The sequence below is a fragment of the Chiroxiphia lanceolata genome, chromosome 17 (genome assembly GCF_009829145.1).
Source record: "Chiroxiphia lanceolata isolate bChiLan1 chromosome 17, bChiLan1.pri, whole genome shotgun sequence".
In the NCBI taxonomy this organism is placed as follows: Eukaryota; Metazoa; Chordata; class Aves; order Passeriformes; family Pipridae; genus Chiroxiphia; species Chiroxiphia lanceolata.
The window spans coordinates 6,153,101-6,180,964 of NC_045653.1; the positions used below are offsets into that span (position 1 = coordinate 6,153,101).

The 27,864-nt window shown below is 42.5% G+C and overlaps 1 protein-coding gene across 2 annotated transcripts; it reads right to left on the minus strand.

Annotated features, from left to right (window-relative positions):
- Positions 1-783: 783 nt before the first annotated feature.
- ZNF217 (zinc finger protein 217) lies at positions 784-27,667 on the minus strand. Of its 2 annotated transcripts, none has more exons than XM_032705099.1 (6): positions 27,532-27,667; positions 12,439-14,236; positions 10,217-10,342; positions 7,820-9,412; positions 4,245-4,369; positions 784-2,942 (listed from the first exon to the last, which is right to left on the minus strand). In XM_032705099.1, exons 2-5 carry the CDS (start codon positions 13,835-13,837, stop codon positions 4,260-4,262), a joined length of 3,228 nt encoding a protein of 1,075 aa, XP_032560990.1. In that variant the 5' UTR covers positions 13,838-14,236; positions 27,532-27,667; the 3' UTR covers positions 784-2,942; positions 4,245-4,259. The 2 variants fall into 2 exon arrangements, with proteins under 2 accessions (XP_032560990.1, XP_032560991.1); XM_032705100.1 differs by lacking the exon at positions 27,532-27,667 and adding an exon at positions 26,941-27,081.
- Positions 27,668-27,864: the final 197 nt, after the last annotated feature.

Genomic DNA, 27,864 nt, shown 5'->3' on the forward strand with positions numbered 1-27,864 from the left:
AGTTTTGGCCTTTCCCCAGGGAGAGTCTCAACAGTTGGAAGGTTTCATGCTCCCCAGCAGCACTGCTTTTACAGAAGCACTTAAGCCAAGAACCTGGCCCACCCTACTCCAACAAACCTCACCAGAGCCAGCCCAGCTGAGCCCGTGGCTTAACAAGGCTGTGCTCACCCACTGAAATGGGGCTGGTTCCCACTGAAATGGGGCTGGTTCCCACTGGGGCTTCAGCTGGGGAGTTCCCTTTCTCCCCTGGAGGAGCTGCCTTTGACAAGTCTTTCCCAGCCGCCTTCAGAGCTCATCAGTGGGTTTTGAGATGTGGCCAGAGGTGTTGGGAAGGTCTGACACCTCAGGAGAGTTCCAGGGACACAACAGACCTAGAAATTTTTTTTGAAACTTAATTTGGTTTCAAAAGCAATTGATAATTTAATACAATTCTGAAGTGTCACCCAAAAAAAAAAAAAAAAAAATATACACACACACACACACACACACACAGAGTCCCTTGATAATGTTATTACCACCAAAAATGCATCCAATAACTCAATTTCCTTTCTGAAGGAAAATAACTGAAAGAGAAGAAACCAAAGGTCTCTTCATTATGTACAGTTTTCCTCACAGATGGGTTTTTCTGTGGACTGACTCGGTATTTTCATGCAACAACTGAACATGGCATGAATTTGGTTTGGGTTATTGGCAGCTTCACCCTCTCCCCCATATGACAAAAGGTCAAGTGAACATGCAATTCCAGGCAACTCCTTTCGAGCTTTAAAAGCAAGACACAGAAACCAGTTTTGCAAAACACCAAGTCTATATTTACATCCACATGTAATAATATACTCAACTAAAGTGAAATACATCATAAATTAAATGAGTATTGCGCGCCTACTGCTTGACAACTTCCGGTTCCAACAATTAAAATAGAACAAAATGGAATGAAATAAATACATTTAAAAAAAAAAAAAAAAATCAACAATTTGTACCTCTATATATGCACTGTTATTTCCAAAGACATACAAAACCAGTAGTATCCCAATAGTTAATACTGATGGGCAAAGTGTGTTCTGAAGCACAGGGTGGTGCTGCTGTGGAATAGAGTCTTCAGGTCTGTTCTTCCATTCCAACCCCAGAGATACCAAGATTAAAAAAAAAAAGCCTTGAAAAACTGTACCAGCATGAAGGGAGATTAAAAACAAACAAGCCTTAGGTCTGTTTGCTGAAACACGTTAAAACCCAGCCCTGCACAGAGGAACAACCTCAGACCCCCTGGCACAGGCAGGACAGGGACAGCCACGGATTCTATAAACTCATGGAGAGATCAGGCAAAAAAGAAAAAAATAGATCAACCATTTTCCAAGTGAATTCATCTTCAAAAAATAGGCTATAAAAGTGCAAAACTAGGAAAACAAAAATCTAGATTATGTACATATGGCTCAGCTTATGAACAGGAAAACAGGTCAATAGTGTACAATTTCCTGATACACAGCACTTCATTCCATTGCCAGTTCACAGAGACAGTAAAAATAGGTCCCATATCCAGGAACTAAGACAGACAACTGGAACATCTCAAGTTGCATAAGGCTTCTACATTTTTGCTATTTTACATTTGCTGTATGAGGGAAGAGAGCAAAACGAACAGTGCAAAATATTTCTTTTTTTTTTGTTTTGTTTTACTAAAATATATGGAAGTCAAAGCCAGGTCCAGAAGGAGTTAACTCTTAACTACAGGTTTCATGAGGAGAAACTAGGAAAGCAAGTCAAAATATGCAACAGTTCTGCTTTACTGGCTGGTAACTGGCCATCTTCCCTTTACAAAATTTAAACTGCATGTGCATTAGAAAAAACTCTTGTTGTCTTCACAAAAAAATAAAAGGAGATATTCTCCCATTTACAGGTTATTTCTCACTCATTTTAAACACCCAGCAGATGCTAAAACTTGACATCAAGAAGCTTCCAAGCACAGTTAATAAGGCTCCACCAGAGCCACATCCCTTTTGAAGTCTGGAGATCCCATATTCACATTGCAAGTCTCATTTGTGACTTTACAGCTTGGACAAAGGTGCAAAGTAGTTTTTTTTCTCTAAATGTAACTGTGTGTGGAGCTTAGTACAGAACTAAACCTCTGCAACACTCAGAGCAGTATGTCTCTCAAGCCAGTCCTAGGGATTTTCTGCTGCAAAGTTTTGGGAGAGAGGTTTGAGAGGCTTCTCTGAAGAACAGCAACCAATGCCAAGAGAACAATCCAACCACGCTTCAGGAAATCCAAATGTCAAGTATTGCCTCATCCTTGCATTTAAGAACGTGCTGGAAACAAGCCCAGAGGACCAGAGCCCTCCAGCACGTCGTGGTCCTCTCACACATAAGGCAGATCAGCACAATGTCAGCACCGTCGCTTTCGTGTTCACAACATTTATAAACTGGACAGTTTCAGACAGTTTATTTGGAAGTTGTTGTCAAAAAAGAAAAAAAAAAAAGAAAAAAAAAAAAACAAACTAACATAGTTCAACAGGGAAAAAAAAAAAACAAACAGATGAGAAACTTTCACTTTTATCAAAAAGGAGCATTAAGCCAACAGGATTTCATCTTCACTATTTACAGGTTACCTGAGGTGCAACAGTATATATTCTTTCAAAGAGAAACTCTTCAGCAGCGCTCAAGTATGTAAAAATATAGTTCCTACCTAATATTTGGTCGATTCATTCTAATGAAAAATACTCAAGAAGTCAATGTCAAGATATACATTCTCCACACACCTTCATAACCCAATTGTTTAGACTACTTTTTATGGCTATTTGGTACAAAATGTTAAAAGAACCGATATTATAAAACTGTAGTGTTTCTATATACAGTACAATCACAGCTTAGTTCAGTAGCTTTCACCATTTTCTCTTCCTCAGGGGATGAACTGCAGGTATAACTCCATAAAACATGCATTTGTATCCTTAGAGCTGGGGGGAAAAAAGGGCAAAAAAAATAAGTTTGTGGCACATAATTATAAAATAGTACAGCACATTTTCTCAAGGAGTAGTTTTAAAACATAAAAAGAATTTCTTCCACATTCTTGCTCAGTGTATTTAGGAACTGGTATTGCCATATAAGGTCTGCATATTTAATTTTCCAAATAAAAGCTGGCAATCAAGTCTACTTTGGAAGATACTCAGCCTCAAGTAGAGCTACAGGCATGAAATTGAGTTAACTTAAAACACCACAACTGGACACAAATGTGCTTAGTAGGGACAATAAATGCAGTAAGATTAGAAGAATATCAAGAAATAAAGCAAAGTACTTTAAAAGCTGTCAACTAGATGTCAGATAGCTCTGTGCAGACATGTAAAATCTTTCCCTAAAAGAGTGTGTGCTGGTCCAGGTGCTACAGCATTCCAGACACAGCTCCTTAAATTTGAATGAGGAAAATTATCTGTAGCTCTGGGTTTGAAAAAGGCCCACAGATACATTTATTTATTTATACTCTTACAGAGCACTTGTCTCCTGAGCAGTGGAGGGGGTTGGTGAGTTCTCAGACAGTCACAGCACTGAGGAGCTGGAGCACAGGAATTGGCAGCACCAGGATAAAGCTTCTCATTGACCTCTTCCCCCGAGAGGCTACACCCACCCCTCTGTCAAACAGAGGGAAAACTACTTGGAATAACCTCTCCAGTACAAAGAGAAACTGTGCAGGAGCTGCCAGGACACCCTCACCTCTCCATGAAGCAATCCCTCATGAGGTTGTGTTTGGGGCAAGGCTCAGGCCCCAGCAGGGGTAAAACGAGCAGTGTCTGCATTCTCAGGAAGGAGTCACCTGCATTTTCAGGAAGGACCAACCCATAACCTCCCACAGGACTCAGCAACTGTGATCACAGGCACTTCCTCTCATTTCTACTTCTCTACAACATGTTCTCCCACCCCCCAGGACAGACTTAATTTTGACTTTCTGACTAAACTTTGACTTAACCTTGAACACTTCCCACTGGTATTGTACCTAATTAATATGTTTGTCTTGTTTTAGCCCTCCCATTTCTTTCCAAAAAAGAGCACCTACCTCCTTATTACACACATCATTACTACTATTCAAAACAACTCCTGCTGCTACACCAGCACTTGGTTGAATTTATAAGAATGAGGGAATTTGTGTCTTTTCAGCTGTTGTGGTTCAGACTTTCACAACCTCTCATCAAGCTGTGCAGCACCTTTGATGCCACGAGAACATAAAGCAAGATTTGAGCAACAATTAGTTCAGAAGGTTTGTTTACCGTTTCTTGAAGGATTTAATTCTTCTTGTCACTGGGCCTGAAGTGTGAGTTCCCCACAAAGGGCTCGTAACTCCTCCTCTGCAGGAGGCTGCTGGGTAAGTGTTGGTAAGACACTGATCTCTTCCCTGGAAAAGAATAATTTAGAGGAATTAGAATTATTTCCTGCTAATGTCAGGTCTACATTGGCATCCAGGCTCCCAAAATACCACAGATGCCTCAACAAATCATCTCACCACCAGGCCTCAAGACATAGATATTCCCAGTCCTGATTAATGATTATATGAAATTCACTGTCCAGAACAAATACAAGGAGAATGAAAAGTATTAATTTAGCAACTTTGTGCTAAGCTTTATAAACATAATGTCCATCTCCAGATTTCATTCATTTTATTTGCAAGAAAGACATTTCTTTGCTTAACCCATCACAGCAGAGGCCTCACCTAAGGAGGTGTAAGTGCTGCAGGATGTTCTTGTACCTTGATGGCTACAGATCCAGTGCCTGTATTTGTTTGAAAACTCAATTTTTGAATGAGTATTTGAGAGGAAAATTGGGGATACTTCATTGTTGCCATCACAGATTATATGGCACTTGTGACACTTTAAAGAGTGTTAATATACATTTTCTTGAAGCCCTTTGTTAAGCAATTTTCAGTCCAGTATACAGGTAGTTTCATGTTTATTTGAGACCATTAATTCAGATTATATATGTGAAATCAATGCCTGTTCCATATTAAGTCTTACTACCTCCAGCAAGCAGTCAAAAAACACTTCATAAAATTAAGGAAAAAAGTCCAGAATCATTACTCCCACAGGATACAAAAAGCCCAACCGCCATCCATATTCCATGGAAGCTTTAAATGCAGCATTGGAAAAAAAAAAAAGCCAGCAAGCTTTAATTAAATTAAAATGGCAAAGCTAAATTAATATTTCAACAGAATCTAGGAAGCCATTGGAGTGTGTCACGAGCAATTGTCATTTAATTTGCAGCCTCTGCCAAATCAATCAGCCAACAGGTTATCCTTGATAACATGTTGCCACTGCAAAGGCAACTAATTTGAAAATAACACAAAGTGAGTGGTTTCAGAATGTTTCTGTCTCTTCAGGGCAACACGGGATGGCAGAGCTTACAAGCAATAAGGGAAGGCATCGTGCCTTAATCAAGTTTGCCAAGTGGAACATATTCTCATGACAACTTGATCCAGCATTTAACATGCGACATAACGTGCTCACGGGACCTAAAGAATGTTGCCACGAGGCACAGGGGCCCTTAGAAGAGGGGTTTGACATCATGTTCTATAATATCACCAGAGTTCAATAAAAAAAAAGAGTGCAGAAAGCTGCAGGTCTGCACCTGCAGTGCTTTGCATGTGGTGTCTTACAAAACACAGCTCTGAGGAGCTGAAACTCTTGACAAACAGTTGTACTTCGGCTTTTGAACCAAAAATAAAGAGAATTTGCAGGAACTTTTATCTTCAGTCTTCACCCACAATAAAACTCTAACACTGAGAGTGTGGCTCAGTGCTGGCTGCTCCCCTGTACCCTCTCAACAACTATCAAGGTTTTGGAGGGGTTATTCTAGGCAGAATGGTTGGAAAACTAAGAAATTAACCTCACAAACCTCCTTTTTTCTGTGTTTTTATTATTTATATTTTTACTGATTATATTTTATTTACATTTATTTACATCTTATTGGATAGGGCTTTTTATTGAAGTTGCTAAGAAACCCCATAGAAAGGGGCTTGCTTTACAAGTCTTTCCAGTGTAGGTAACAGCCATAAAAAGTTGCTTTCCTTGCTCCCTGTAACCAACAATGAAATCTTTCTTTCCATGACAACAGCCCTTGTCAAATTAGTTGCAGGCACAGTTTTGAGAGCTGTAAGTAACAAGGAATAGTGGAGAGTTCTTGACTCCAGGGTAGGTCTCCAGGCTTGCACTGAAGAGGAGGCAGAAAAGCCATGGAGGTTTCTCTGGCAGACAGGTGGAGCTTCCAAAAGGAGAACAAGGTGGATTCCAGTGAAGTCATTGTTTAAAAATAGTGTTGCATGAACTGCTGCTTCAGCAGCCTGGCCTGGCTGTGCCTGCTGACACAACAGGAGCATCTCCCATCCCCACACACGCTGCTGGGACCCTCTGTTTCATCCTCTCTCATCACCAGCAACCAAAGCACAGCAGCACCATTTGTCCTCCTGGCCATCCCTGGGCACAACCCAGAGCCCAGTTCACACCCCCACAGCAGCTGCTGGTCCAGCTCAGGGCACACAGACAATGCTTTTCACAAAATCAGCCATTAACTCCACAGCCTCCTCAGTGAGCCAGCTGGGATGTTGGCTTTCCTTCATCCACTCCCCACCCAGCCTGGAAACACAACTGGGACACTTTCCCTCATCCTTCCAGAACCCACTGGGCAAGCCTGGATATTTATACATAAAATCTGATATATTTTTGAAGCCCTCAACCTTAAAACAAGCAAACAAAAACCAGAACAGTTAGCACATATATTTTTTTGCCCCATAACTAAATGTAGATTTAGTATTTTGCAGTTTGCTCCGACCTCAAGTAACACACCCCTGGCTTGTTACGAGCCCAGACTACTTCAGAAGAGTAACTTTACTGCTTCCAGAGAATGGGAGTATTCAGAGTTCAGGAACAGACTTTAAGACTACACAGCACACACACACACACTATTCATTTTCATAGTAGGATCTTCATTTCAAAATTCAAAGTCCTGTATTTGTAGCTAACTCCATGCTGACCTCAGCTCCAAGTCATAAATACCACCTTCTAGAAATAGTCAGACAACTGCTTAAATATCACCCAGCACCTTTTAATCTTGGCCTCCTGCTAAGTTTTGAAAATGCTGACGGAGAACAAAACACAAAAAGCATGTATTTCATAGAAGTACCAAAGTTTTCCCAATACATCACAAATCATTTATCTCTGCTAGGCCCAGGATTTTCCAGAGAGCATTACTACACCATAATTACAACAGCAGAAACCTGTTGTCCTGATTTAACAAAGTATTCTGTTCCTGCTAAAAACTAAACATTAAAAAACATCACTGAAGAACACAAGTATAAGATTTAAATCATAGTTTTATGATCTGCAATACATCCTTTTCTGCTATTGAAGGGAACAATTGTCCACGACAGCTTTTTCTTTTCTTTTTTTTTTTTTTCTTTTTTTGTAAGAAGTTTTATTAATATTCCAGATGGTCCAAGACTTCTGGTATATTAACCAGAAAGGCACATTCCATATCCTGGGTTAGTCAACATGTCTGGAGCACTCTGATGAGCAAACAATACATGTTTGCTATCAGAGCCCCGTGGCAGGGGGGAGGAGGGAACCTGAGGAACTTCAAATCCCTCTTTAAAATTCAGCCCTTCCTTGCCTAATTCCCCAAGCCAGGAGTTTGCTGAACCTGGATTTTAAATTTAAAGTCTGAGCACTGACTGGACTTAGTGAAATAGTGAGTACAGCTTTACTTTCTGTGCTTCAAGCTGGTACAACACATTTACATTCCACTCCCCTCCCTCTGTACCAGTGTAGGACATTTAAGGAGGAAGGGGACACGGTACCTTCTCCTGTAGAGCTGGTCACTTGGCCATTGCTGGATCCACAGGAACCGTACAGTGATCCAGAGCCATATGGCTCGTAGGGTTTGAGAGCAGTCAATGCATTGGGAGGATCAGCATCATCTGAATTCAGAAGCCCTTGTTTGGTTGGCAAAGCAGAGGGGGCAGGTTTGGTGCGAGGGTATTCCTGAGGTAGCAGATTTGCATATCTGTTTGCAACACGAAATCTGCTCATTTCGTATCTCATGTAATTGGCCATGGGAGAGTCCACGTGGTCAACAGCCACCAGGGTGGGTTTCACTCGTTTGGAAGAGGGTTCACCATAGTCTAGGTTTACATTGCTCCCAGATTTACTACAAAGATAGTCCCTTCCTCGATGACAAGCCCAGGCGGGTTCATTCAGGTGAGAGTCAAGAACCCCATTCATGCTGCTGCTTATCAGACCAGACTGAGTCACTGGGGCACTCAGAGCTTTTATCTTAGATTCAGACCTTTTTACTCTGTCCAGCACTGGAGAGATGCTGGGACTGGAGTGCACTTCTTGCTGAGGTTGTCTGTAGTTATTTGCCTGAGCTCCAATATTACTTGGCTGTTTATGAAACTTGAGGTTATTGGGGGCTGTGCTGCTCGACTCGGTCGCTGAGAAGAGAGGGGCTTTGTTCTGTGCAGGGGGACATTGTTTAGCTTTCCCTGTCTGCAATGGTTTCTGCTGTGTAGATGGGGAAGCCTTATTTTTATTGGAAGGAGGAGACAGAGGAAGCACATCTTTGCCCAGCAGAGCTGGGGGACACCCCGTGCGCCGGGCCTTGGCCACGGCCTTGGTTCTGTAGCCGTTCTTGTTAACGGTGTCGGGGTTGTACTTGTGCATCAGCCTCTGGTGCATCATTAGGACTTCGGGGTAAAAAGTTCTGTAAGTACAAAAGGGGCAGGTACTGGGTGCTATCAGGCCTTTAGTTGCAACCACTGAACATTCCTGTGAAGTCTTGCTGGATAAGTCCAAGGGCTGCTCGTGACAGCTCACGACAGGTTTGTGTTTGTAGTTCTCAGTGCACTCCTGCACATCATTCACATTTTTTCCACCAATAAAAGCACAGATATACTGGACATCATCTTCCTCTGATGCCACAGAAACCTTTCTCTCTCTTTTATGAGGAACATTAAGCTGAGCTTCCTTTGTTTCCTTCTCAGCCTTTAGTTTTTCCACATAAGCAGTGGGCACGTTCTCGGGTATTTGACTGGAATTGTTACAAAGAGAACCTTTGTTCGATTCCCTGGAATTGTTTTTGATTTTTAAAAAGACTGTGCTGCCTATTGCATTGCTCAAGGACAGAACTTCCTTTTGCTGCTTGGCAGGTGGGCAGCTCTCAGCATCTTTGGCACCATCAAAAAGCCTCTTCGGGTTTTTGGTTTCTTGAGCACCATCAGCAGCCAGCGAAAGCACCGTCTCCTGATTCCGTAATGAAACTTTGCTGTCACTTTTCACGTCTGCTGCACTGTCACCGTGCCTGTCCTTGTGATGTCTCTCTAAGTGATACCTCAGTGAAGTTTTCTGTGCTGCTGCATACTCACAGAATTCACATTTGTACGGTTTTTCACCTGAAACACAGTTTTATCAGTAAATAAGTTTGACGCGATTTGAACACGATAAAACACACGGGAATAACGGAGACCCTAAAACAGGAAACCAGATTTTTCTCTCCCCTTCTGCAGCCCCAAACCCATTCAAATAATTTAAACATCTTATTGCTTTGACTAACTACAGTGACATCTTCTGGCTGCAGTGGAGAGATGTTTCCCACACAGTTGGCCACGGATGGAGATGGGAGCTGACATGTTTGGCAGAGATAAGCAAGAAGTGTAACTGTGGGTCAACTCCAACAACTTGTAGCCCTTGATCATACCACAAGTGTGCTATTCAACAACACAAATGGCACAGCTCACCTATAAATAGAGCTGCTTCCCCAGAAACAGGGACATGCAGAAGTAAAAGAGTTTGCCTGGTCAGAGAAAATAAGGAATTGAAAAGCAAGTTCAGCTTTTTCACAGGTCGCAGCAGCTGGCAGACAAATAACTGAATACCTGGGAAATAGGCTCTTTTAAAAAATTAAAACCAAACCCAAAACTTGTTGCTACACTGCTAAAAGCAGAAAAAAAATTCAAGTTTTAAAACATATTGCGTTTTTAACAATACTTGATGCAACGAGTTCTATTCAGAAAAATTTATACTTAGGTAAATAATTAATTCTAAGACATTTTATTGCAATTATAATATTTTTTTAGCATTGGAAAAGACCTTGTTTTTAATATCAATAATTTTAAAGCTAACTTCTGTTTTTCATTTTAAACAAAGTGGATTCAGCAGACTTCCTTCCCCTCCCATGAAGGAGAAGCCCCCATTACCTGTATGAGTTCTGAGATGAATGTTGAGGTAATAATTAGAGCGAAAATACTTTCCACAGTAGCTGCATTCTCTGGAGGTTCCAAGGGTTTTAACTTTTGTTCTTTCCAAGCTATCTTCATTTTTATCTTTGGGAAAAAACATAGGTATATTATTAAGAGCAAATGTAGTCTTGTTTAAAACAATAACTATTTTAACTGGGTTTTTTTAAGAAAAAAACCCACAGAATTATGAACTGCTGTCAAATCCTATGGTCTACAAGAATCTTTTGTTCTCACCTCAAAGTACAAGAGTTAAAATGTTAAAAGTTTAAAAGTTCTGTTTGTGTCCAGGAGCTGTGGCTTGTGACTCAAATGAAGGAGCCCAGAGAACAAGATGCAAAACTATGGCTCAGAGAAGAAAAAAAAATTCTCTTTACTGACCTACAAGAACTTGATGGAGAATGGCCCATCTCAAAAACTCACACAGGTTATAAACTGCACCAGTTGACTAAAAGGAGTGCTTGAATTAGTGTGAGAATCACGATTCTGAATAAAAATGTGCTCTGTGCACAATGGCCAAACACAAGGAGGTGTTTTGGGGAAGGGGGGCAAAGAAATAGATGTAATTTTGTATTAAATCTAATAGTAATATTATTTCTGTGCTAATCAGCGGTGTATCTATATAATAGCATCTTCAGATTTGATGAGCAATCCTTCTCTAGAAACATTAATGCTAAAGCTTGGAGAAATATAGACAGGGAAGTGGCACGGGTGGACACGTGTATTCCAGGAACAAATCTAGGGATGGCCAGGGGGTTCCACTCGAGTGCAGCTGCAGCAAGGTGCCACTGGAGGGCGGCAGGGACAGGGAAATGGGAGAGAAGAGCTCTCCCAACACCACTGAGCAACGAGACTGTGCTGGCAGGTTCAATAAAAACAAGACAACTTCAGCTAAACACCCAAGTCCAACTGGAAACCAGGAGAAGGAAGGAGACCTTTGGCTTGACTAAGACTGCGGACACTTAACAGATCGAGGTTAAAACAGTTCTTTGAGGTTCCTAAGTGTTGGAAAGGTTCTCTAGTGGAAATGCTCCTTTGTTTGGCTCAGCTCTGGCTAAGCCAAGCTGTAGCTGAGTTAAACAAACACATCATGTCTCAATAGCTGTGACTCAGCACCCTCACACCGAAATCTGCTGTGCTTTAGGATAAGACGCTGAGAAACAAAACAAGCACGTTAACATTAGGTAATAATTCCATTCCTTTGTTACTGGAGGCAAAATAAAGGGCTGCACATTACCAGAAATGGAAAAGTCAGCCCTGTGTGTGTGCCAGGACATTCTGTACGTCGTGTCTTTCCTTGAGATTATGCAAGTGTCTGTTCTTTAAATGCCGACTCCGAGCATGTCACACACAGGAATGTGAGATTAGCTGCAAGACTCTTTGCTACCCCTTTCTGTCCCCAGACAGGCAATCTTTTTCAATTAAGGAATCATTCAGTATCACTTGCTTTTCCAAGACACTGTGACATGCAGAATTAATCCTGGGTAATGTACAGATGGAGCCTATCCACTCTGTCAGCAACCCTTCAAGGAGGAGGACTTAAATATATACCTTACACACATGTCCACATATTAACAGCCTGTATGTCCTTGCACAATGGATTTAAACTTGCTGGCTCTGACATTTAGGCTTTCAAGTTACTTCTGTTCAAAACAAACACAGAACTTGCAGTTTGACAGAAAAAGTTTTAAATTATTCTTTGCTTCTCGGGGTCTTAAAAACTGCTGGAATCGAGCACTGAACATTTTCTGCCCTTACAAGATGCAGGGGGAAAAAAAGTGGAATTGCAATAATTTCTTCAGAAATACTCTGGGCAAAGAAGGGATATGCAACACTCCAAAGCATCCAGTGAAGAGAGAGAGAAGGGGTGAGTGAACAGATTAGACTTTTCCTACACTGATTGTTATCAAGGCTATTTCAGTGATTCCAGTAACTCATAACTGCAGGAAAGCCCAACAAAACTTCGAAGACCTCAAACATGGCAGCATCCAAACCTTTCCTTTCCCTGTCATTTTTCTCTTTTCCCTTTCCCCCCACCATAACATTTCCTATCTGGTTTTTTTAACATTTCCTACCAAGTTCTGACCAGATAACAAAGACACAGTGCATTCTTTGGCTCTGAGGAGTTCCTAAACAATTCAACATCAGCTACTTCAGACTCAAGTGCTCCAAACTCTCCTCACCTAAATGAATTGTTTCCGAGAGCCCGTCTTCAGATCCATCTTCGGAGCCTCCTTCCATTCGCTCTCCTGCTCCGTTTTCCTCCAGGTTTGCAATTATATCAGCACAGAACGTCCTGGAAGCAGCTGAAGTCTCTCCATCAGCCCTCCTGTCTCTCTTGTGCACCCTGGAATGAAGGACTAGCTGGTGGTATGTTCTGAAGGCTTTCCCACACTCGGAGCAGTGTGTTGGTTTCTCTTTGTTCTGGGATGATTTAGAATCCATCTCCATAGAAGGCACTTCACCACCTGGATGTTTCAGTTTGTCTTGGGTTAAGTTACCATTCCCTGCGTAACTGCTGTTTTTATTTACTTTTGACTTCCCTGTAGTTTCAGCCTGGCTACCTTTATTTGCATTCCAAATTTCACAGAGTTCTTCTTTATCAGAAGATGACTCATCATTGTCTGTACTTCCTTCTTGCCCCGGTTCTTTCACTTGGCCGTGGCCAACTGCAATTTTCCCTTTGGTAGCCAGCTGCCACGCTTGGTACGTGGTGAAAGGATCCAGCTCAGCAATCCATTTGGCAGGTTTCTGCAGTTTGTCTTTATCTGGAACCGAATTTGGTCTCAAGTTCAAGAACTGGAAAAATTCCTGGTGTTGAGATGTTTCTTCTGCATTCACTTCAGCAGTCACTTGGGGGCTTTCACCGTTGGCTACTGATTCTTTGGTGTGCACTTTGCTGTGCTCAATTAGAGTCTCTTTATTGTGAAATAGGAAACCACAAACCATACAAATTTTGTAAGGTGACGTTACATTTTCAGTTACATGCTCCTGCACCACCTCATTTATTGTTACGGGGCCTTCGGAACCTTGTTGGTGTTTGTTCCTTGAGCCAGGCTTTCCAGTGTGTGTCCTCATGTGATTTTTGAGGAACCAGGGCTCTTTGAATCTTCGTCCACAAACGTTACACCAGTACGTGAAAGAGTCTTTATGCTTTTTCATGTGTGCCTCGATGTCAAAAGCTTTGTCAAACGTCTGCCCACAAACTTTACAGCTGAGTTCTTCGCTGTCCTGCTCATTGTTTGGTGAAGGCAGGTTGGTTCTTACCTGACACTTATCCAGAGGGCTGAGATACTCTGCCTCAATCCTCAGGACAGCCGGCTCGCACAGCGTGGGCCTGTGCTGGGTTAAAACGTGCTTCCCGAGCTCCTCAGGGTGTTTGAAGGTCTCGTCACAGAACATGCAGTCCAGGGGCATGCAGCCCTCAGCCTGCATGAGGAACTTCTCCTGCAAGCTTTTGTAGGAAATGGTGTTTGTCCCTTTTATTGTCATCGAGGCGTCGCTGTTGTCCATCTGTGCCCCCACAGTACTGGCTATTCCATCCGGCCCTTCCATGTATGCCAGGAGGGGCTGGGTGGGCATGATTATTCCTCCCTCCTCTTCCCTCTTACATGTCTCACTGGAAGGCTGCAGTTCTTTGGGAGTGCTCACTGATCACTATAAGGACACTTGTAGAGTTCTCCAACATGTGCTTACAAGTCTGCCGAGCTGGAAAACCTCTGCCAGGAAAAGGTGTGTTTTTTCCACGAGTAAAAAATTATCCTCTTTCAGCTTTATGTGCTTTCACACATCACTGCAAGTGCATCCGTGGGGTCATTCAGTGATGGAATGAGGGTTTTTTTTATTGAGTTGCTTCTTCAGATTTTTCAAGTTTACAGATACAGTCAGTTGCACTTAGTTTTGTTGTACAAACATTTCAAATAGTTGCATTGGGCAAAAGACACTCAAGGCCAAGTTCAGTGCCACAAAGAACTCCAGCACCTGGAAAAGAGAGAAAAGACTCAGTCAGACTTTTCCAAAGAGAAGGATTGTGTCCCAAATAATGAAAACAAGAGGGTTGAGAACTACCAAGTGCTTTTGAACACAGGAGGCATATTTTTAAGAGTCAAAGAGGGACAGCTAAAAGGCACTATGGTCACTTTTCTACCCTCCACACTTGACCATCCCTCTGTTCCACGAGCTGGGATTTTGTGTCACAACTGCTACAGAACAGTAATACTTTGTCTCTTCTAAACCTGTTCCGACCCAGTTATATAAAGCTGCTGAAACCATATTTCAATACACTCCTGAATTCACAACAAGCAAACATAGCAAGATCAAGTAACCTTTCCTTGAACCGGTGAAACCACCGCTAAACTTCACTTGTTTGTTCTTTAAAGGCTGTTGAGCAAAGGACTTTTTTTTTTTTTTTTTTTAAGACCAGACAGCTTGGAATCAGCTTTTACAGTTCTGGAACACAGGAAGTGTCAGCACAAATCTTTGTATTAAGGACTATTCACTAGTACCACACTCAGAGCTTTTCCTATCACCCACAAATTTACAGTGTCTGTGACAGTTTGGGGCTGGTACAACTGGAACATCTCTAAGTCTGATATAAACTGATACTATTTCTTGAACAGTATATTAATATTTAAATCACACAAGAAGCCAACTACTACGTTTTTAAAAGAAAACTCTTCTACTTTCAAATTGCACACAATAAAAAAGGTGCTTAATTGATTTTACTCACAAGGGAAAGATTCCACAAGACTAAAAAGGGTTATAATGTAGTTAATCACAACTCCAATTTAAATCTCCAAGTCTACTAAAGGTATAATGTCTGCTACCAGCAACTCATCACTCTGGGCTGACAAATTATAGTTGTTTGGAGTTCAGGACTCCACTTGATCAAATCTCTGGATGAAGGAAAAGTCTAGCAAACTCATACAAGACTAATATAAATCGAAGAAGAATCACTCAGAGACGAGACACATTTCCAGATATATGAATATCTAATGAAAAGAATTAATTCAAAAATCTGACTCAAACTTTCAAAAGTATCTCCTAAGAGCCAGTGATCACATGACTTGAATTAATATGCCCCAAAACAGGAGGAAATTATTGTTGCCAGTTGCTTATCTTCCATTTTTCTGTATCTCCAGAGCTTACAAGTGTCTTCCCTGCCCAGTCCTCTAACCCAGGTTTAAACAATGAGCACATTTAATACCAAGAAGCTTCTGGGTTTTTTAATTCTACTTGTCCCAGGCCTGGGCCAAAGACTCATCTCCTGCCTAACCCAACTGGAGGGATCTTGGGGGTGAGGTGGAGAGTGTGAGAGGGAACAAGCCCCTGACAGGCTGGTGCCAACAGAACCTGGATTTTCTTTTCTAACTACACCCTTTCTCCCCATTTTCAGGTTTATCACTGCCATGATTAACACCTCCTCCCTGCATCATGACTCAAAAATCTCCTGTAACAGGCAGGTTCAGGCTGTAGGGTGACACTTCTACTGCAGCCTTTGCCTTTGTCCCTTCCCTACTCACTTCTGACTTTCATTCTCTCCCTATAGGCAGCTGGAGAAACTATAACCAAAGCTTGAAGCTGAAGTATTCAAAAAGCTTTCCCTTTTGTAAAACAGAAGGAAAAAACATATCAAAGGGTGCTGGTTAGCATGTTTTACTTCAAGTTTCAACTTGCCTTTTTGTTCTATTTCTACTGTAGTTTCAAGAGGTATTTTTTTTACCCAAGAGGATAACATGCTGCAGCAAAGCTCAGTGACTATCTGCCTGAAAATAATTTTGATTCAAACAAAAAAAAAAAAAAAAATCCAGGCAAGATAAAAAAAATGGAACAAGCTTAGAGTTGACTGCATTTTCTTTCCAAGCCACAGGGAAGCGCTCTGCAGGAACAGCTGTAAGAATCATCCCCACAAAAAGAATCACGCTACAAAAATGCCTACAGGAGGCATTTCTGGGGCATGAGGGCAGATCCAGAGGCCAGTGCCTAATGTCCCAAATAGAACTGCTGGGATTTGTCATCCACTACTTCCTTACAACTGTCTACAAACACAGAAAAAGCCAATTAGGGTTGATTACACTCCCACTTTGCAGCACTACAATATCCACACAACAGAGAAACAAGAATTAAGTCGCTGCAGAGAGGAAACAGAGGAAAAGCAGCAAAATCCACACTTAGTGCCTTGTTCTCCACAGGATTCTGGGATGAGGTGAGGGAGAACAGAGCTCCCTCTAACAGGGGCCACCACACCCAGCTCTACTCAAACCCAGCCTGGGATGATACAAACACTGAGAGCCACGTCCCTCAAGATTTATTAAAACTTAAGGGACAGGCACAGATCACATCTAGGGAAGGCTCCAGGTTGGTCACTGGTGTGTGAAAAATGCACCTCAATCAATAATGTTTTCTCTGGTAAGTCCTTTAAAAATGGGTCTGTTTCAATCTCAGCTGTAAAAAATTAAACCTGTCCTCAGAGTGTACAACTAACATGGGCCATGAGAGGAGTTCCACAGGAGTCTGGGTCCCATTTCATTGGGTATCAATAGCCTTGAACAAGCCCTTTTGGAGCCTTCCTCCACGGTCACAGCACTTTGCAACCCCTCCACCAAGCTGTGTTGGCTGCTCAGTGCTTTCCAAGCTTTTAATAGAGGCTCTGAACACTTCTGAAGAACCAGCCACAGCTCATCCTCTAGGCAGCACTGCAAAGCAGAGCAAGATATTCCTGTTTTTGGAATCTCAAATGCCTATTTGCAGTTCAGGCAACCATTGCTCTTGGATACACAGGAGACAGTACCTATAGAGAGGGAAAAAGACTGCAGGTAGCATTTCTGAAGGAAACTGCAGATGCAACTAGACAGAATTATATTTAAACTGAGAGGAAAAGAGAACAAAACTACTGGAGTCAGGAGGTGAGTTAGAAAGCTCTAGTCTTATTCTTGTATATAGTGATTACACATCTCACTCTGATTAGGTACATGGCTTTTACAAGCAGGCAGGATTTTAGGCTCTTGTTGTTTAGACAAGCCAACACATGCTGGAACTGCAACCCAAATATCTACACCAGGATTTTATCCATTAGTAACAAACCTTTCTTCCTGCTGAAGATAATGTGCCTCGGATTTGAGGACCAAAAATGCTGATTAATCACATTCCTGTTATTCAAAACCCTGTAGGCAGCAGGAAAACTGTCCAGAGTTGCCTCAATTGTTGCTTCCTTGGGAAAGTGGACAAGGTGTGGGTTTGACCAACACTGACTGTGGCTGGAGGTCTGTGCATGAACTCAACAAAAAAACACACAGTACCTGGGTTTCTGCTGTCATCTTTCACTTTCAGAAGAACAGACACCCACCAGAATCAGAGATATTGAGGAAAGGAGCAGAACAAAACAGGAAATCCTTCCTTCCAACAGCTGAAAAGCTGTAACTTTGCTCCAGATGAACTCAGGGTTAAAAATAAAGAATGACTTATCCCTCCTCACTAGAAAACTCAAGTTCTGCCTTCCCTGCCCTATAAATGGACCTTACAGTCCAATCCAAGGCCCACAGGCTCCAGGGGTTGCTCCAACACTTTGAGCAGGAAGAACCTGCCAGGACTTTTCCTGGCATGGTCTGTCCAGAAGTGACAAATTCCTCTTAGTTCCAGGATGCCACTTATTGTACTTCACCATTCCAACAGTGCAGAGCCTGAGCATTCAGCAAACTTCAGTTCAACCTGAGTCATATTTGGCTATAGGGCCTTTAGCCAAGTATTTCAGCAGGTTCACGGCGATGCCCATTACATTTATAAACACCACAAAGCATATATAAATAAAGATTCCACTGGACAGATGAGAACATCTTGTTTTCATTGCACTTGCCACACAACCCAAGAACCACACCAAAAACCTGCTGCATATAAATGGATTATTAAAACAGAGAAAATTTTAATTAAGTGCCTGTAGAGAAATTTAATTTATTAAGTTACACAACCAAAGACAACATATTACAATCTCAAAGATTTCTTTGGGAAATGACCTATCAGGAGTAATTTTATTGCATTTCTACTTCCTGCATTTCAAAATTTCCATGAACATGTAATAAAAACTCTCGACACACCTTTCAGAGAATAGCAAAGTCTAACCATTGAATTTCCCATTTTAAACATTACAGAGCACTGGGAACAAAAGCTGCATTCCAAGTCTCAGGAAAAATATCTATTCCTTGCTACTCCTGTGCTGGTAAAGCTATTGTTAAACTGTAAAAAGCAATGGGGAACAATTACAGAAGTTAAAGTAGTTGGTAGTTGCTGCAACACTTTCTGAGAAACAGAAGTGAGAAAACTACTCGAGTTACAGCCAAATTCAGGACACTTGGTTACTGCTCTGCACTGGCAGACACAGCCTCAGACACGACCACCTCACAAACTCTGAGATTCTCCAGTTCAGGGCCAGCAGCAAAGATGTCATTGCTCAACAGATGACCAGTTTCTTTCAGCTGCTGCAGATCAACCACCTTAATTTCCACTGTGTCTATCAGATTTGAGAAATTTTCATCTAACTCTCAACTCCACTTTAAAAAAAAAACAAACAAACCAAAACCAAAACAACAACAAAAAACCCCTTCAGCTTTCCTCACGTTTCAAGAAGTTTCAGGATATTAGGAGTCATTTTACACAAAATGTTCTTTTCTCTTGGTATGTTTATAGCCCAGAACATGTTGCTGGTAAATGGATTTTACACTGCTGATTGCTTAATGGAAATTACAAGTTAAACACCTTTTTTTTTTTTTTTTCATTTCAATCTACAAGTTTTGCCTTTTCAGAATAGTTGTTCCAGTTCTACCTAAGGAACACAACAAATTTGTTTTATTTAACATGACCTTTTTGTCATTGAGATCACAAATAAAAGCTACCTTCTGAATATTATCTATATTGTCTGGGCACAGCTGTATTGAGGTATAACACTGATCACAGGCAGAGGAGCTCCTGCATAACTAAATACATAAATAAATCCTCAAATAAAACCTGAGCTGAGACTGAATTTATTGAGAGCATTTCTTTTTAATATACATTTATATCACTGCATTAAGCTAAGTTGCACCACACCTGGCACACACAAAGACGTTCAGCAGAAAATACCATCCCTAAACAGTTGATAAGAACATCCAAGAGCTCCAAAAACTTTCGGGATGGCACCTCCAGTGCCCTGGGCTGTGTTTGCAGAACCCATCCCATCAGTGACACCAGCCCTGTCCACAAGCTCCCACACTTACAAAGTGAAGCCAAGTGTTATTGTGAGTTTCTGATTTACCACTTGCTCCAACACATGAGTCAGATTTCCAAAATCCACAGTGAGGAATTCCAGGTTTGTCTCTCCAGGCACCAGGGGTTTATGGCAACCACTGAACTTCCTCTCTGCGTTTTAGAAGAACGGTGTGGAGGTCACACCTCGGGCCATCAGGTGTTTTCCCTTGTGAGACAGAAATGCCTTTTCTCCCCCATTTTAAGGGAAGGACAGTCCCTAAAGTCAGGGAAGATGATGCAGTATTTGCTGCATAGGATGTGACCTTATTTCTGACAAAGTACACGACTGAAATGACAACACTGGGAAGTTGTAAAAGCCTGCCCAAATAAAACCCGATTTTGCAGAGCAGCACAGAACCAATAACTCCTCATTACTGGGTGTTCCACTGCTTTCCAGGGAGGGGAAGAGCTATCCCCTTCCACCTTTTAACAGGGGATCATTTCACACAGCTTCCCAGGGTGCTCTTTGCTAGTGGAGGAGCACGTGAGTAAAACACCTTTAGCTGCTTGTCATCCTCACCGAGGCTTTTACACCAACTGCTCAAGTACAGAACTGTTTTTAAATACTTTACCAGTTCAGTCTGATAAAGAACCAACACTTGTAAAGGAAATGGAGATCTAGGGGGAGGAAGGGGAGGAAGAGAGTTGTTTGTTTCAGTTGCAGGAAAGATCAAAATGAAGATGTTCAGGTTGAAAAGAGAACATAAAAGATGAGCCTAAATTGGAATTTCCACTCCCTAAATCTGCAAATTTAAGTCCCTCTCGTTAGTCTTCATCCTTCAGGCTTGAAGATTTCAAAGTTATCCTAAACTTAAACTCTTAGGGGGGTTTTCATGGCTTATCCTTTTTATCTTCTCTAAGAGAGCAGCTCAGTTCCAGTCCCTTCTAACAACACTACAGAGATTCCCAACACAATGACAGCAAGACAATTCACAAAACCAGACACACATCCAGAATCCAAGAGTGTTATTATCCAGGCATTTCTACACACGCACTGCAGAAAGATTTTGGGTGGAAAGCTCTTTTACAGTCAGATAAAAGAGACACACATGCGAGTCCAGCAAACAGGATTTTAATCACCAGTGGAAAATAACTAGTAGTTAATAATGAACAATATTAGGAAAACTCCCTCCCCCCGTCTCAGACATCTATACTAATAAAAACAAAGGATATCCTTTCTCTGAGAAACCTTTTCCTGTGGAGTCCCTTTTTCTTTAAGGCTATATGTCTACCAGTGTTTTGGCAGAGGATGGATGAGCTCAATGTGTCTCCTCAGTGAACTGAAAGCCTCTTCTATCAAAAGATGTAATTAGTCCTTTTAAAGCAGGGAACATATAAGCTTGCATCATTTTGCACATGTTTTTCCTCCACTGAGCAAGAGCAAATATAAAAGAGACTAATTCTTGGCATTAAAGGAGGAAGTGCTACAAATAAGTATTGACTTTTAAAGTTCAGAAGGACTGCTCTAACTGCCAGATTTTTTTCCTTTTTTTTTTTCCCTGGGATTAGGAGAGAATTTCTCAGGAGCCACAGAACCAAAGTGTACTTTAGAGAAGATGAAGTGGCCAGTACCTGTTGCAGAAAGGCTGAAAGACACAGGAGTGATCCTATTTGAAATAAGTCTGGGCCACATTTCACCACCGCTACAGGATGATGCAACTTCATTAAATCAAGAAGTTACATGCACTTAAACTGGCAGTGACCCCTTACCTTACAAAACAGTTTACTGTTCTCTCCACAGCAGGTAAAGGCTCTCTGTGCAATGAGTGATGCATTTTTATTGTTGAGTCAGTCTCACCTTACATAGACAGCCTCATGTGTTTAGTCTTGGTTTTCATTTAAAAGGAGATATTTTCAGAGACCTTAAAAGGAAATTGAACTTTTTTACCTCTTGGTAGAAGGATGTAAGGTCTCTCCAGTAGCCACAACTCCAAAGAAGTGGTAAATTCAGTTTACCAAATTAGACTTAATTCCTTATTGCTCAAGAGCCAGGAGTTCCTCCAGAGCAATTATGGACAAGTTGCATCCCTTTGGGCAGCACAGGTGAAATAACAGGAAAAGAGATTGTTTTACTATTCCTGTATTTGAGACAAGTGGTCACTTCCAAAGAGTTCCCTTTGTTAAGGTCATCAATCTGCCCCAGTGCTCTCACCTGGTTTCAGCTCTGAATCCAACTCTTACCCAACACACTCAAAGCACTGCACAGTGGAAGGAGAAGCAGCAATGTCTGATCCCTCTTCTCTGCAGAGCACTTGGAAGTGGCCACTTTCAAACACATCCACAATTGGGTATTTCCAAAAGTCACTCCTGGAAGATGGAAAAAGGTACACGACCCAGGGAAAAGACATTCACTTGTACTCCAGTCATCCTGGATTAGCTTCTGAAGATACTAAAATATAAAAGTGATGGAAGTAGACACTTCCAACAGCTGCCTCCTTTCTCCCATGCAGGTGGGAGATCTCCCAGAGACCCACAAAGAAACCTTTCTAATCACCCAGCCCTGCAGTATCTCACCCTAGAGGGCTGCAGGGCTGCATGTGATCATGTATCCAGCATCCTGGGCTTCACAGTGCCAAAGAAAGGAGAGGCAGCACCCACAACAAACTGACCTCAATAGGCACAGTCATGTACCAATTCTTTAAGCATAAGAAAAGGTTAGAAAGGAACAGCAAAGCTAAACTGTGATTTGGGCTTCTCTGGACCACTTTACACCCATTTTTCCTTACAATGTACTCAATGTCAGCCTTTGGTGTACATTGAATTTTCTTCCTCCCGAGTAGCAAAAGAGAGAAGAGGCTGACAGAACCCCCAAGGTTTCACCCCACCAGTTCTCAACTATCACAATAAAGTATAACAACAAGACAAGAGCCTTCCTGTAGCTCATGTCAGAGGCAAACTGTACTGCCTTTACTCCACTGAGAAATGCCCCCGTACCTATTGCACATAAACAAACTCAGACTTTGATACTTTTAGTTACATAAAATCTTCAGCACATAGAAAATCACTACCCAGTCAATTATTCACTTCTACTTGGATGGTGTTCTGCTCAAATCTTGAAGTCACACTGATCTACATAGATTTCCCAGCATATTCTGACCACATTTCCTCTTGTACTTTCTTTTGAAATCCTCAAGGCAGCCTGATAACCAGTTCCATCCCCTGCAATAAACTGAAGGCATTGTGTTTCCAAACAAGTATGGCACCTATATTTTTAATTTCAAACTCATTTTTTTTCCCCAGCACATAAGTTCTTTTACTTTGAAATTGAAAGTCTGCTCTTATCACACCACTTAACTTGCTGCCCCCCCCCTTATAAAAAAGAAAAAAAAAATGAGGAAGAATCAAAAGCTAGATTTATGATAAGCTATAAACTATGCTCTGACCAAAGTCATGTGGTTATAACAGTAGAAGTTTGAATATATTTTCCCCACTGACGTACGCCCACGTTTGGCATAAACAAGTTTCATCAGCAACAAAAGGCGATTATTTGGCAATTTCACTGAAAAAAAACCCCAAAAGTTGATTGCTAAAAGCAAATTATTTTGAGAGAGCAGCTTTCTGTCTGGAGGTGCATAAAAACCTAGGCTGAGAAAGTGTGCTTGGGGTTTTTTAATCCTCTAATGCAACATAGTATTGAGACTCTTACGTAGCTGGTCATATCCTTTTCCTTACTTTTGTGTTCAGCTGCAAATCTCTCGTGGTATGAGTCACATCTCCCTCAACAGCACACATACAGTAGTCAGCAGAATCCCCTGAGCACGCTCAGGCACCAGGAAGAAAAACTTTTTTGTTCCTCAAGTCACCTTAAGAAGGGAGGGGGAAGGTGCCACGGGTCAGCAGAAACGCCCCAAAGAGCAGTTGGAAATGAGCGCAGTTATGAGATGCGGAAAGAGGATCTGCCCTGGAACGCTGAGCCTCCAAAGGCAGAGCCCCACAAACAAGAGGCTGAGCTGGCACATGGCAGCCCCGCTGCAACCCAAAGGCACCGGCCTGCTATATTTAAAGACAATACCTCAACGGTTAAGTATTACAACGTTTTAAGTGAGATAAATAAGCATAAGACACAGGCAAATATCCTCGGTTATTTAATCATCCTGAAAGCAGCGTGGAAGTGTGAGGGGGAGTTCAAAGGTCAAACTCTTCTTTCAGCTTCTTGCAAAGAAAAGAAAGCTCAGCCCATTTTACCTTGGGGAAGGGGGGGGGGGGGCTGCTCCTTCCATATGCCAGCATTTCATAACACAGGAAAGAGGGAGGGCATTTACATACCCACTGTATGGAATCCTTTACCAGGACAATGGATTCCAAATCAAGGTTCAGGTTGGAAAGAGCCGGGACAACAAAAAGTCCCAAAGAACAAAGGGAAGTTAAAATGTACTTAACGTTTCCCCCAGAGCTTCTTAATTGCAAACTCTCGGATTTTTTGTAACTAAAAGTTTACTGTAATCACTCTTTTGAAAGTCTAAGTGAAACCCACAGTTCCCTTTTAAAATTATTTTCCCCTGATCGCAGTAATTACTTAGCACTTTGTATAAAATATGCTATCAATCTATCAACATAGTTCTAAATGAAAACATAAGAGAAGATATTTCTGAAGATTAGAAAAGAGTGCTCAAAAAAGGAATGTTTTTGAGTGTGATCTAATGAAAGGGGAAACTAGAATCAAGTAACCTTTTGTGTAAGACAGTCTGATAAAAAGGTGCTAAAGTTTATTATTTTCCTCTTTCTACTCCCTACCCTAAATCTTGCTCTCCCCACCCCTACACCAAAGGAAAGCAAATCCAAAAAAACATTATTCACTTAAAGAGGAAAAAAAAAAAAATCCTCTAATGCAAAGCCTGGAAGCCATTCTCCAAAGACTACTTAATGTGAAACTTTGTTTACAAGATACAAATATAGCCTCCTTACCACACTCAAAACCAGAAAACATCCACTTATTTAAAGAAATGCTTTTTCTATTTAGATCAACAAGGACGTAGGTATTCATTTTAATTTTAAATTCGGCCCCAACAGTGCCATATGAATGTTTTAAACTCATCTATGATATGCACTGTTTGAGAATGTTTAAACAAAGGAAGTAGGAAAAGCCTTAAAATACACAGCAAAACTTAATGGCTTCAATTTTTTAAATATATACTGATTGCAGCATGGCAAAATCATTCTCTCATGCTCACAGTCAGCCTTCAGAAAGAATAAGTGCAGTCAGCGGAGTAATTTGTCCCACTGGAAATTCTGTATAAAACATCTACCTAAAATAAACAAGGTTCGCAGCAAGAATCGTCAGTTGCCATTAAGGACACACCTTAAAGTTCTTACCACACAGTAACTAAACAAGTACAAACTAGTGGTGACTGTTTGCTACTTTTGTCTTAAAAGTTAATGAGATCAATTCACCGCTCAGTATCAGACCGTCAGATCATTTTCTTCAAAATGCACGAGACAAACAAGCCCCCAACGCTCAACATCCAGCGCTGGGTGGCTGATGTGTGATCAGCCCGAGGTTCTTGTGAAGGCGACTGGAAATATTCGCATTTAAACCTGACACCACGTAATGCTAAAAAGGTAAAATGCTGAACTGCTCAGAATCTGGAGCTCTGGTACTGGAAGGCAGCTGTTGTTCCCCTGCCTTTTCTTTTGTTGTGCTTAATCTCATGTCAAGTCATTCAACCAACTCCAAAGCGATGAAGACATAATTGAACAACCTTAACTAAAAACTGATCTACTGTTCCTAAATAGCCATATATGCCGTTTGGAGATTTAAAAGAAAGAAAGAAAGAAGAAAAAAAAAGCAAACATATGAAAAAGAATCCATAGAATTTACATCAGCAACTCTGGTGCATGCAGAAGAGTTGCTTGGCTGGAGGCCAAGCCAATCAATAATCACTGTAATAGCCGCGGTTCTAAAGTTATTTGTTTTTCATATTCATCATCCCAGCAAACTTAAAAGGCAAAAACTTGAAAACTCAGACACTGATTTCAAGAACGAGCTGCGAGATCTATAACCCAAGTATTTTGCACAGCATTACAGTACTGCTCATTAAAAAAACATGTTGCAGAAAGATCAGTGATCACAAAGCCACATTCCTGCTACAGATCTTAAAATATTGACTCAGTTACAGAACTAGTAAAGGGGAAGAAAAAAAAACCCTCCTCCACCCTCTCCCTCTTCCCTCCCCCTCTGCCAAAGAATGCAGTTTATCCTACTTATTTGCAACTGTCCTTTTCTATTATCCAAGGAAACGCTGAAACCTCAGTGTGGACATCACAAATTAAAGTCTTAGTCGTATTCCCAAACCTACAGTTAATAAGAGCTCCTAAGAGCAATAAAACATGGCGTTAAAGCATTTGCAAGCCATTGTCATAGCCCTGTGCTCTTATACCTTTGCAGACACAGAACCAGCCCCCAACCAAGCCTGTGAGCACTGGTCAGCAAGTCAATGCCTGCTATTCAACTTGTAGTTAGGCGTTTTATTTCTGTGTCTTCCAGATCATATCACTCCTGCATTTCACGGCCTAATAAAATGTGAAGAATGATATGCTCCCTCTCTCCCCCCTCTGCATCTGAAACTGCGTTATTTCCCTCTCTTCTTTCTCACATATTCTTACAAAAACTTCCCTTTTCACATACTTCTATAAGAAAATATTTCACTGCAGCTACACTTCAGTTCCCATTTCTATTTTCGATTTTCACTAGATTCTTCTGCTCCTGCCTCCCCCTCAAACCCACTGGTAGAAACTGATGTAGTTTTAAAGCTCTCAAGGTCATTTCAAAAATGAAAAAAAAAAATGTTGCCTTAAAAAAAAAAACCTTTAAACACACAACCCCCCAAACTAAACCCTTTTCACATTCAAACGCCTTTCATCAGCAGATCAATAACCCAACATAAAGATTTTTGTTCCCCTCCACTTCAAAACTATTACACTTCAATTCAAATACTTACAGGGAGTCACACAGCACATTTTATGGGATGGTTCATTAGAGAACATACAGACCTTACTTTGGCTGCAGGTTTTCTCTGTGAGGAACAAACAAACAAGCAAACAAAAAAAATCCTCACAACCCAAAACACAAAGTCCAGGGGGTATCACGGAACAGGAATGAAATCCAATCTCTGGATATTCTAGAATTTTATTGTCCTCGCCTGGCAACCTCTTTTGTTGTTCAAGAAGTCAGCTGAGGCTTATTTATTTATTTTCTAAACTTCCTATTCCCCTTTAAAAAAAAAAAAAAAAAAAAGAAGAAGAAGAAAGAGAGAAACACGATGCTAAAGAAACGATCAGAAGAAGAAATGATCAGGAAGGGTTCGGTCTTCAGAAGACAAAGGTAAATGAAACAAAAACTGGCAAAACGGATCAATAAACTTTTCATTAACAACCCCCCCTCCTCCTCCTCCGCCCCATGAGCCACTTACTACAAATCCTTCTTCCAGGAACATCTTTGACTCACAAAGAAATAAAGTCTCTCCTCGCTCCGCACACCCCCGACCCCGGCGGAAAATCCCCCCCAGACCCGGCGGGGCTCGGGGGGGCCCGGGCGACCCCCCAGGTGTGGGGCGGGAGCTGCTCGGGGGTGCGGGGCGGGGGCCACCGGCGGCACCGGCCGAGGGACAGCGGGGCTGGGGCGGGAGGGAGAAGGGGCCGGGCCGGGGCCGCCCCGCCCGCACGGCCGGGGAGGGGGCGGCGGGAGGGGCCGGTACCTGCGGCCGGGCGGGGCCAGCGCCGGGCACACCTGGACACGGAGCCGCCGTGCCCCGAGCCCCCGCACCTGCCCCGCGCCTCCTCCTGCTCCGACCCCCGGAGCCCCCAGCTCCTCACAGGCTGCGCGCCCCAAACCCCCTCACGCACCCGGCCGGCAGCGGCCCCCCCGCCGCGCTGCCTCGCACCGCCCGCCCCTCACGGCAGGGGCCGCCCGCGGGACGGGGCTGCGGCTCGCCCGGGTGCCCCTGAGGGGGTGTGGGGGGGTTGATGAGGGGCCCCCGCAGGTGCCCCCGGCGCGGCCTCACCTGCGGCGGTGCCCGCCCGGCGGAGCGGGGGGGCCGAGCGGGGCCGGAGCGCGGGCAATGTTTGTAAACGGCCCCGCCGCGGCTGTTGCTCGGGGAGCGCGAGGACATGCCCCCGGTGCTGGGGACACGCCCACCGGGCTTGGGACACGCCCCCACTCAGGGACACGCCCCCGAACCTGGACAGCCCCGTTGTTGGCCACGCCCCATTTTGGCCACACCCCTTGCCCGATTCGCTCTCTGATTGGCCTCGCCTCTGTTAGCCACGCCCCTCATCTCGGTCGTGCCCTTCTGGACACGCCCCTCTGACCACGCCCCTGCCGCCTCAGCCCCTTT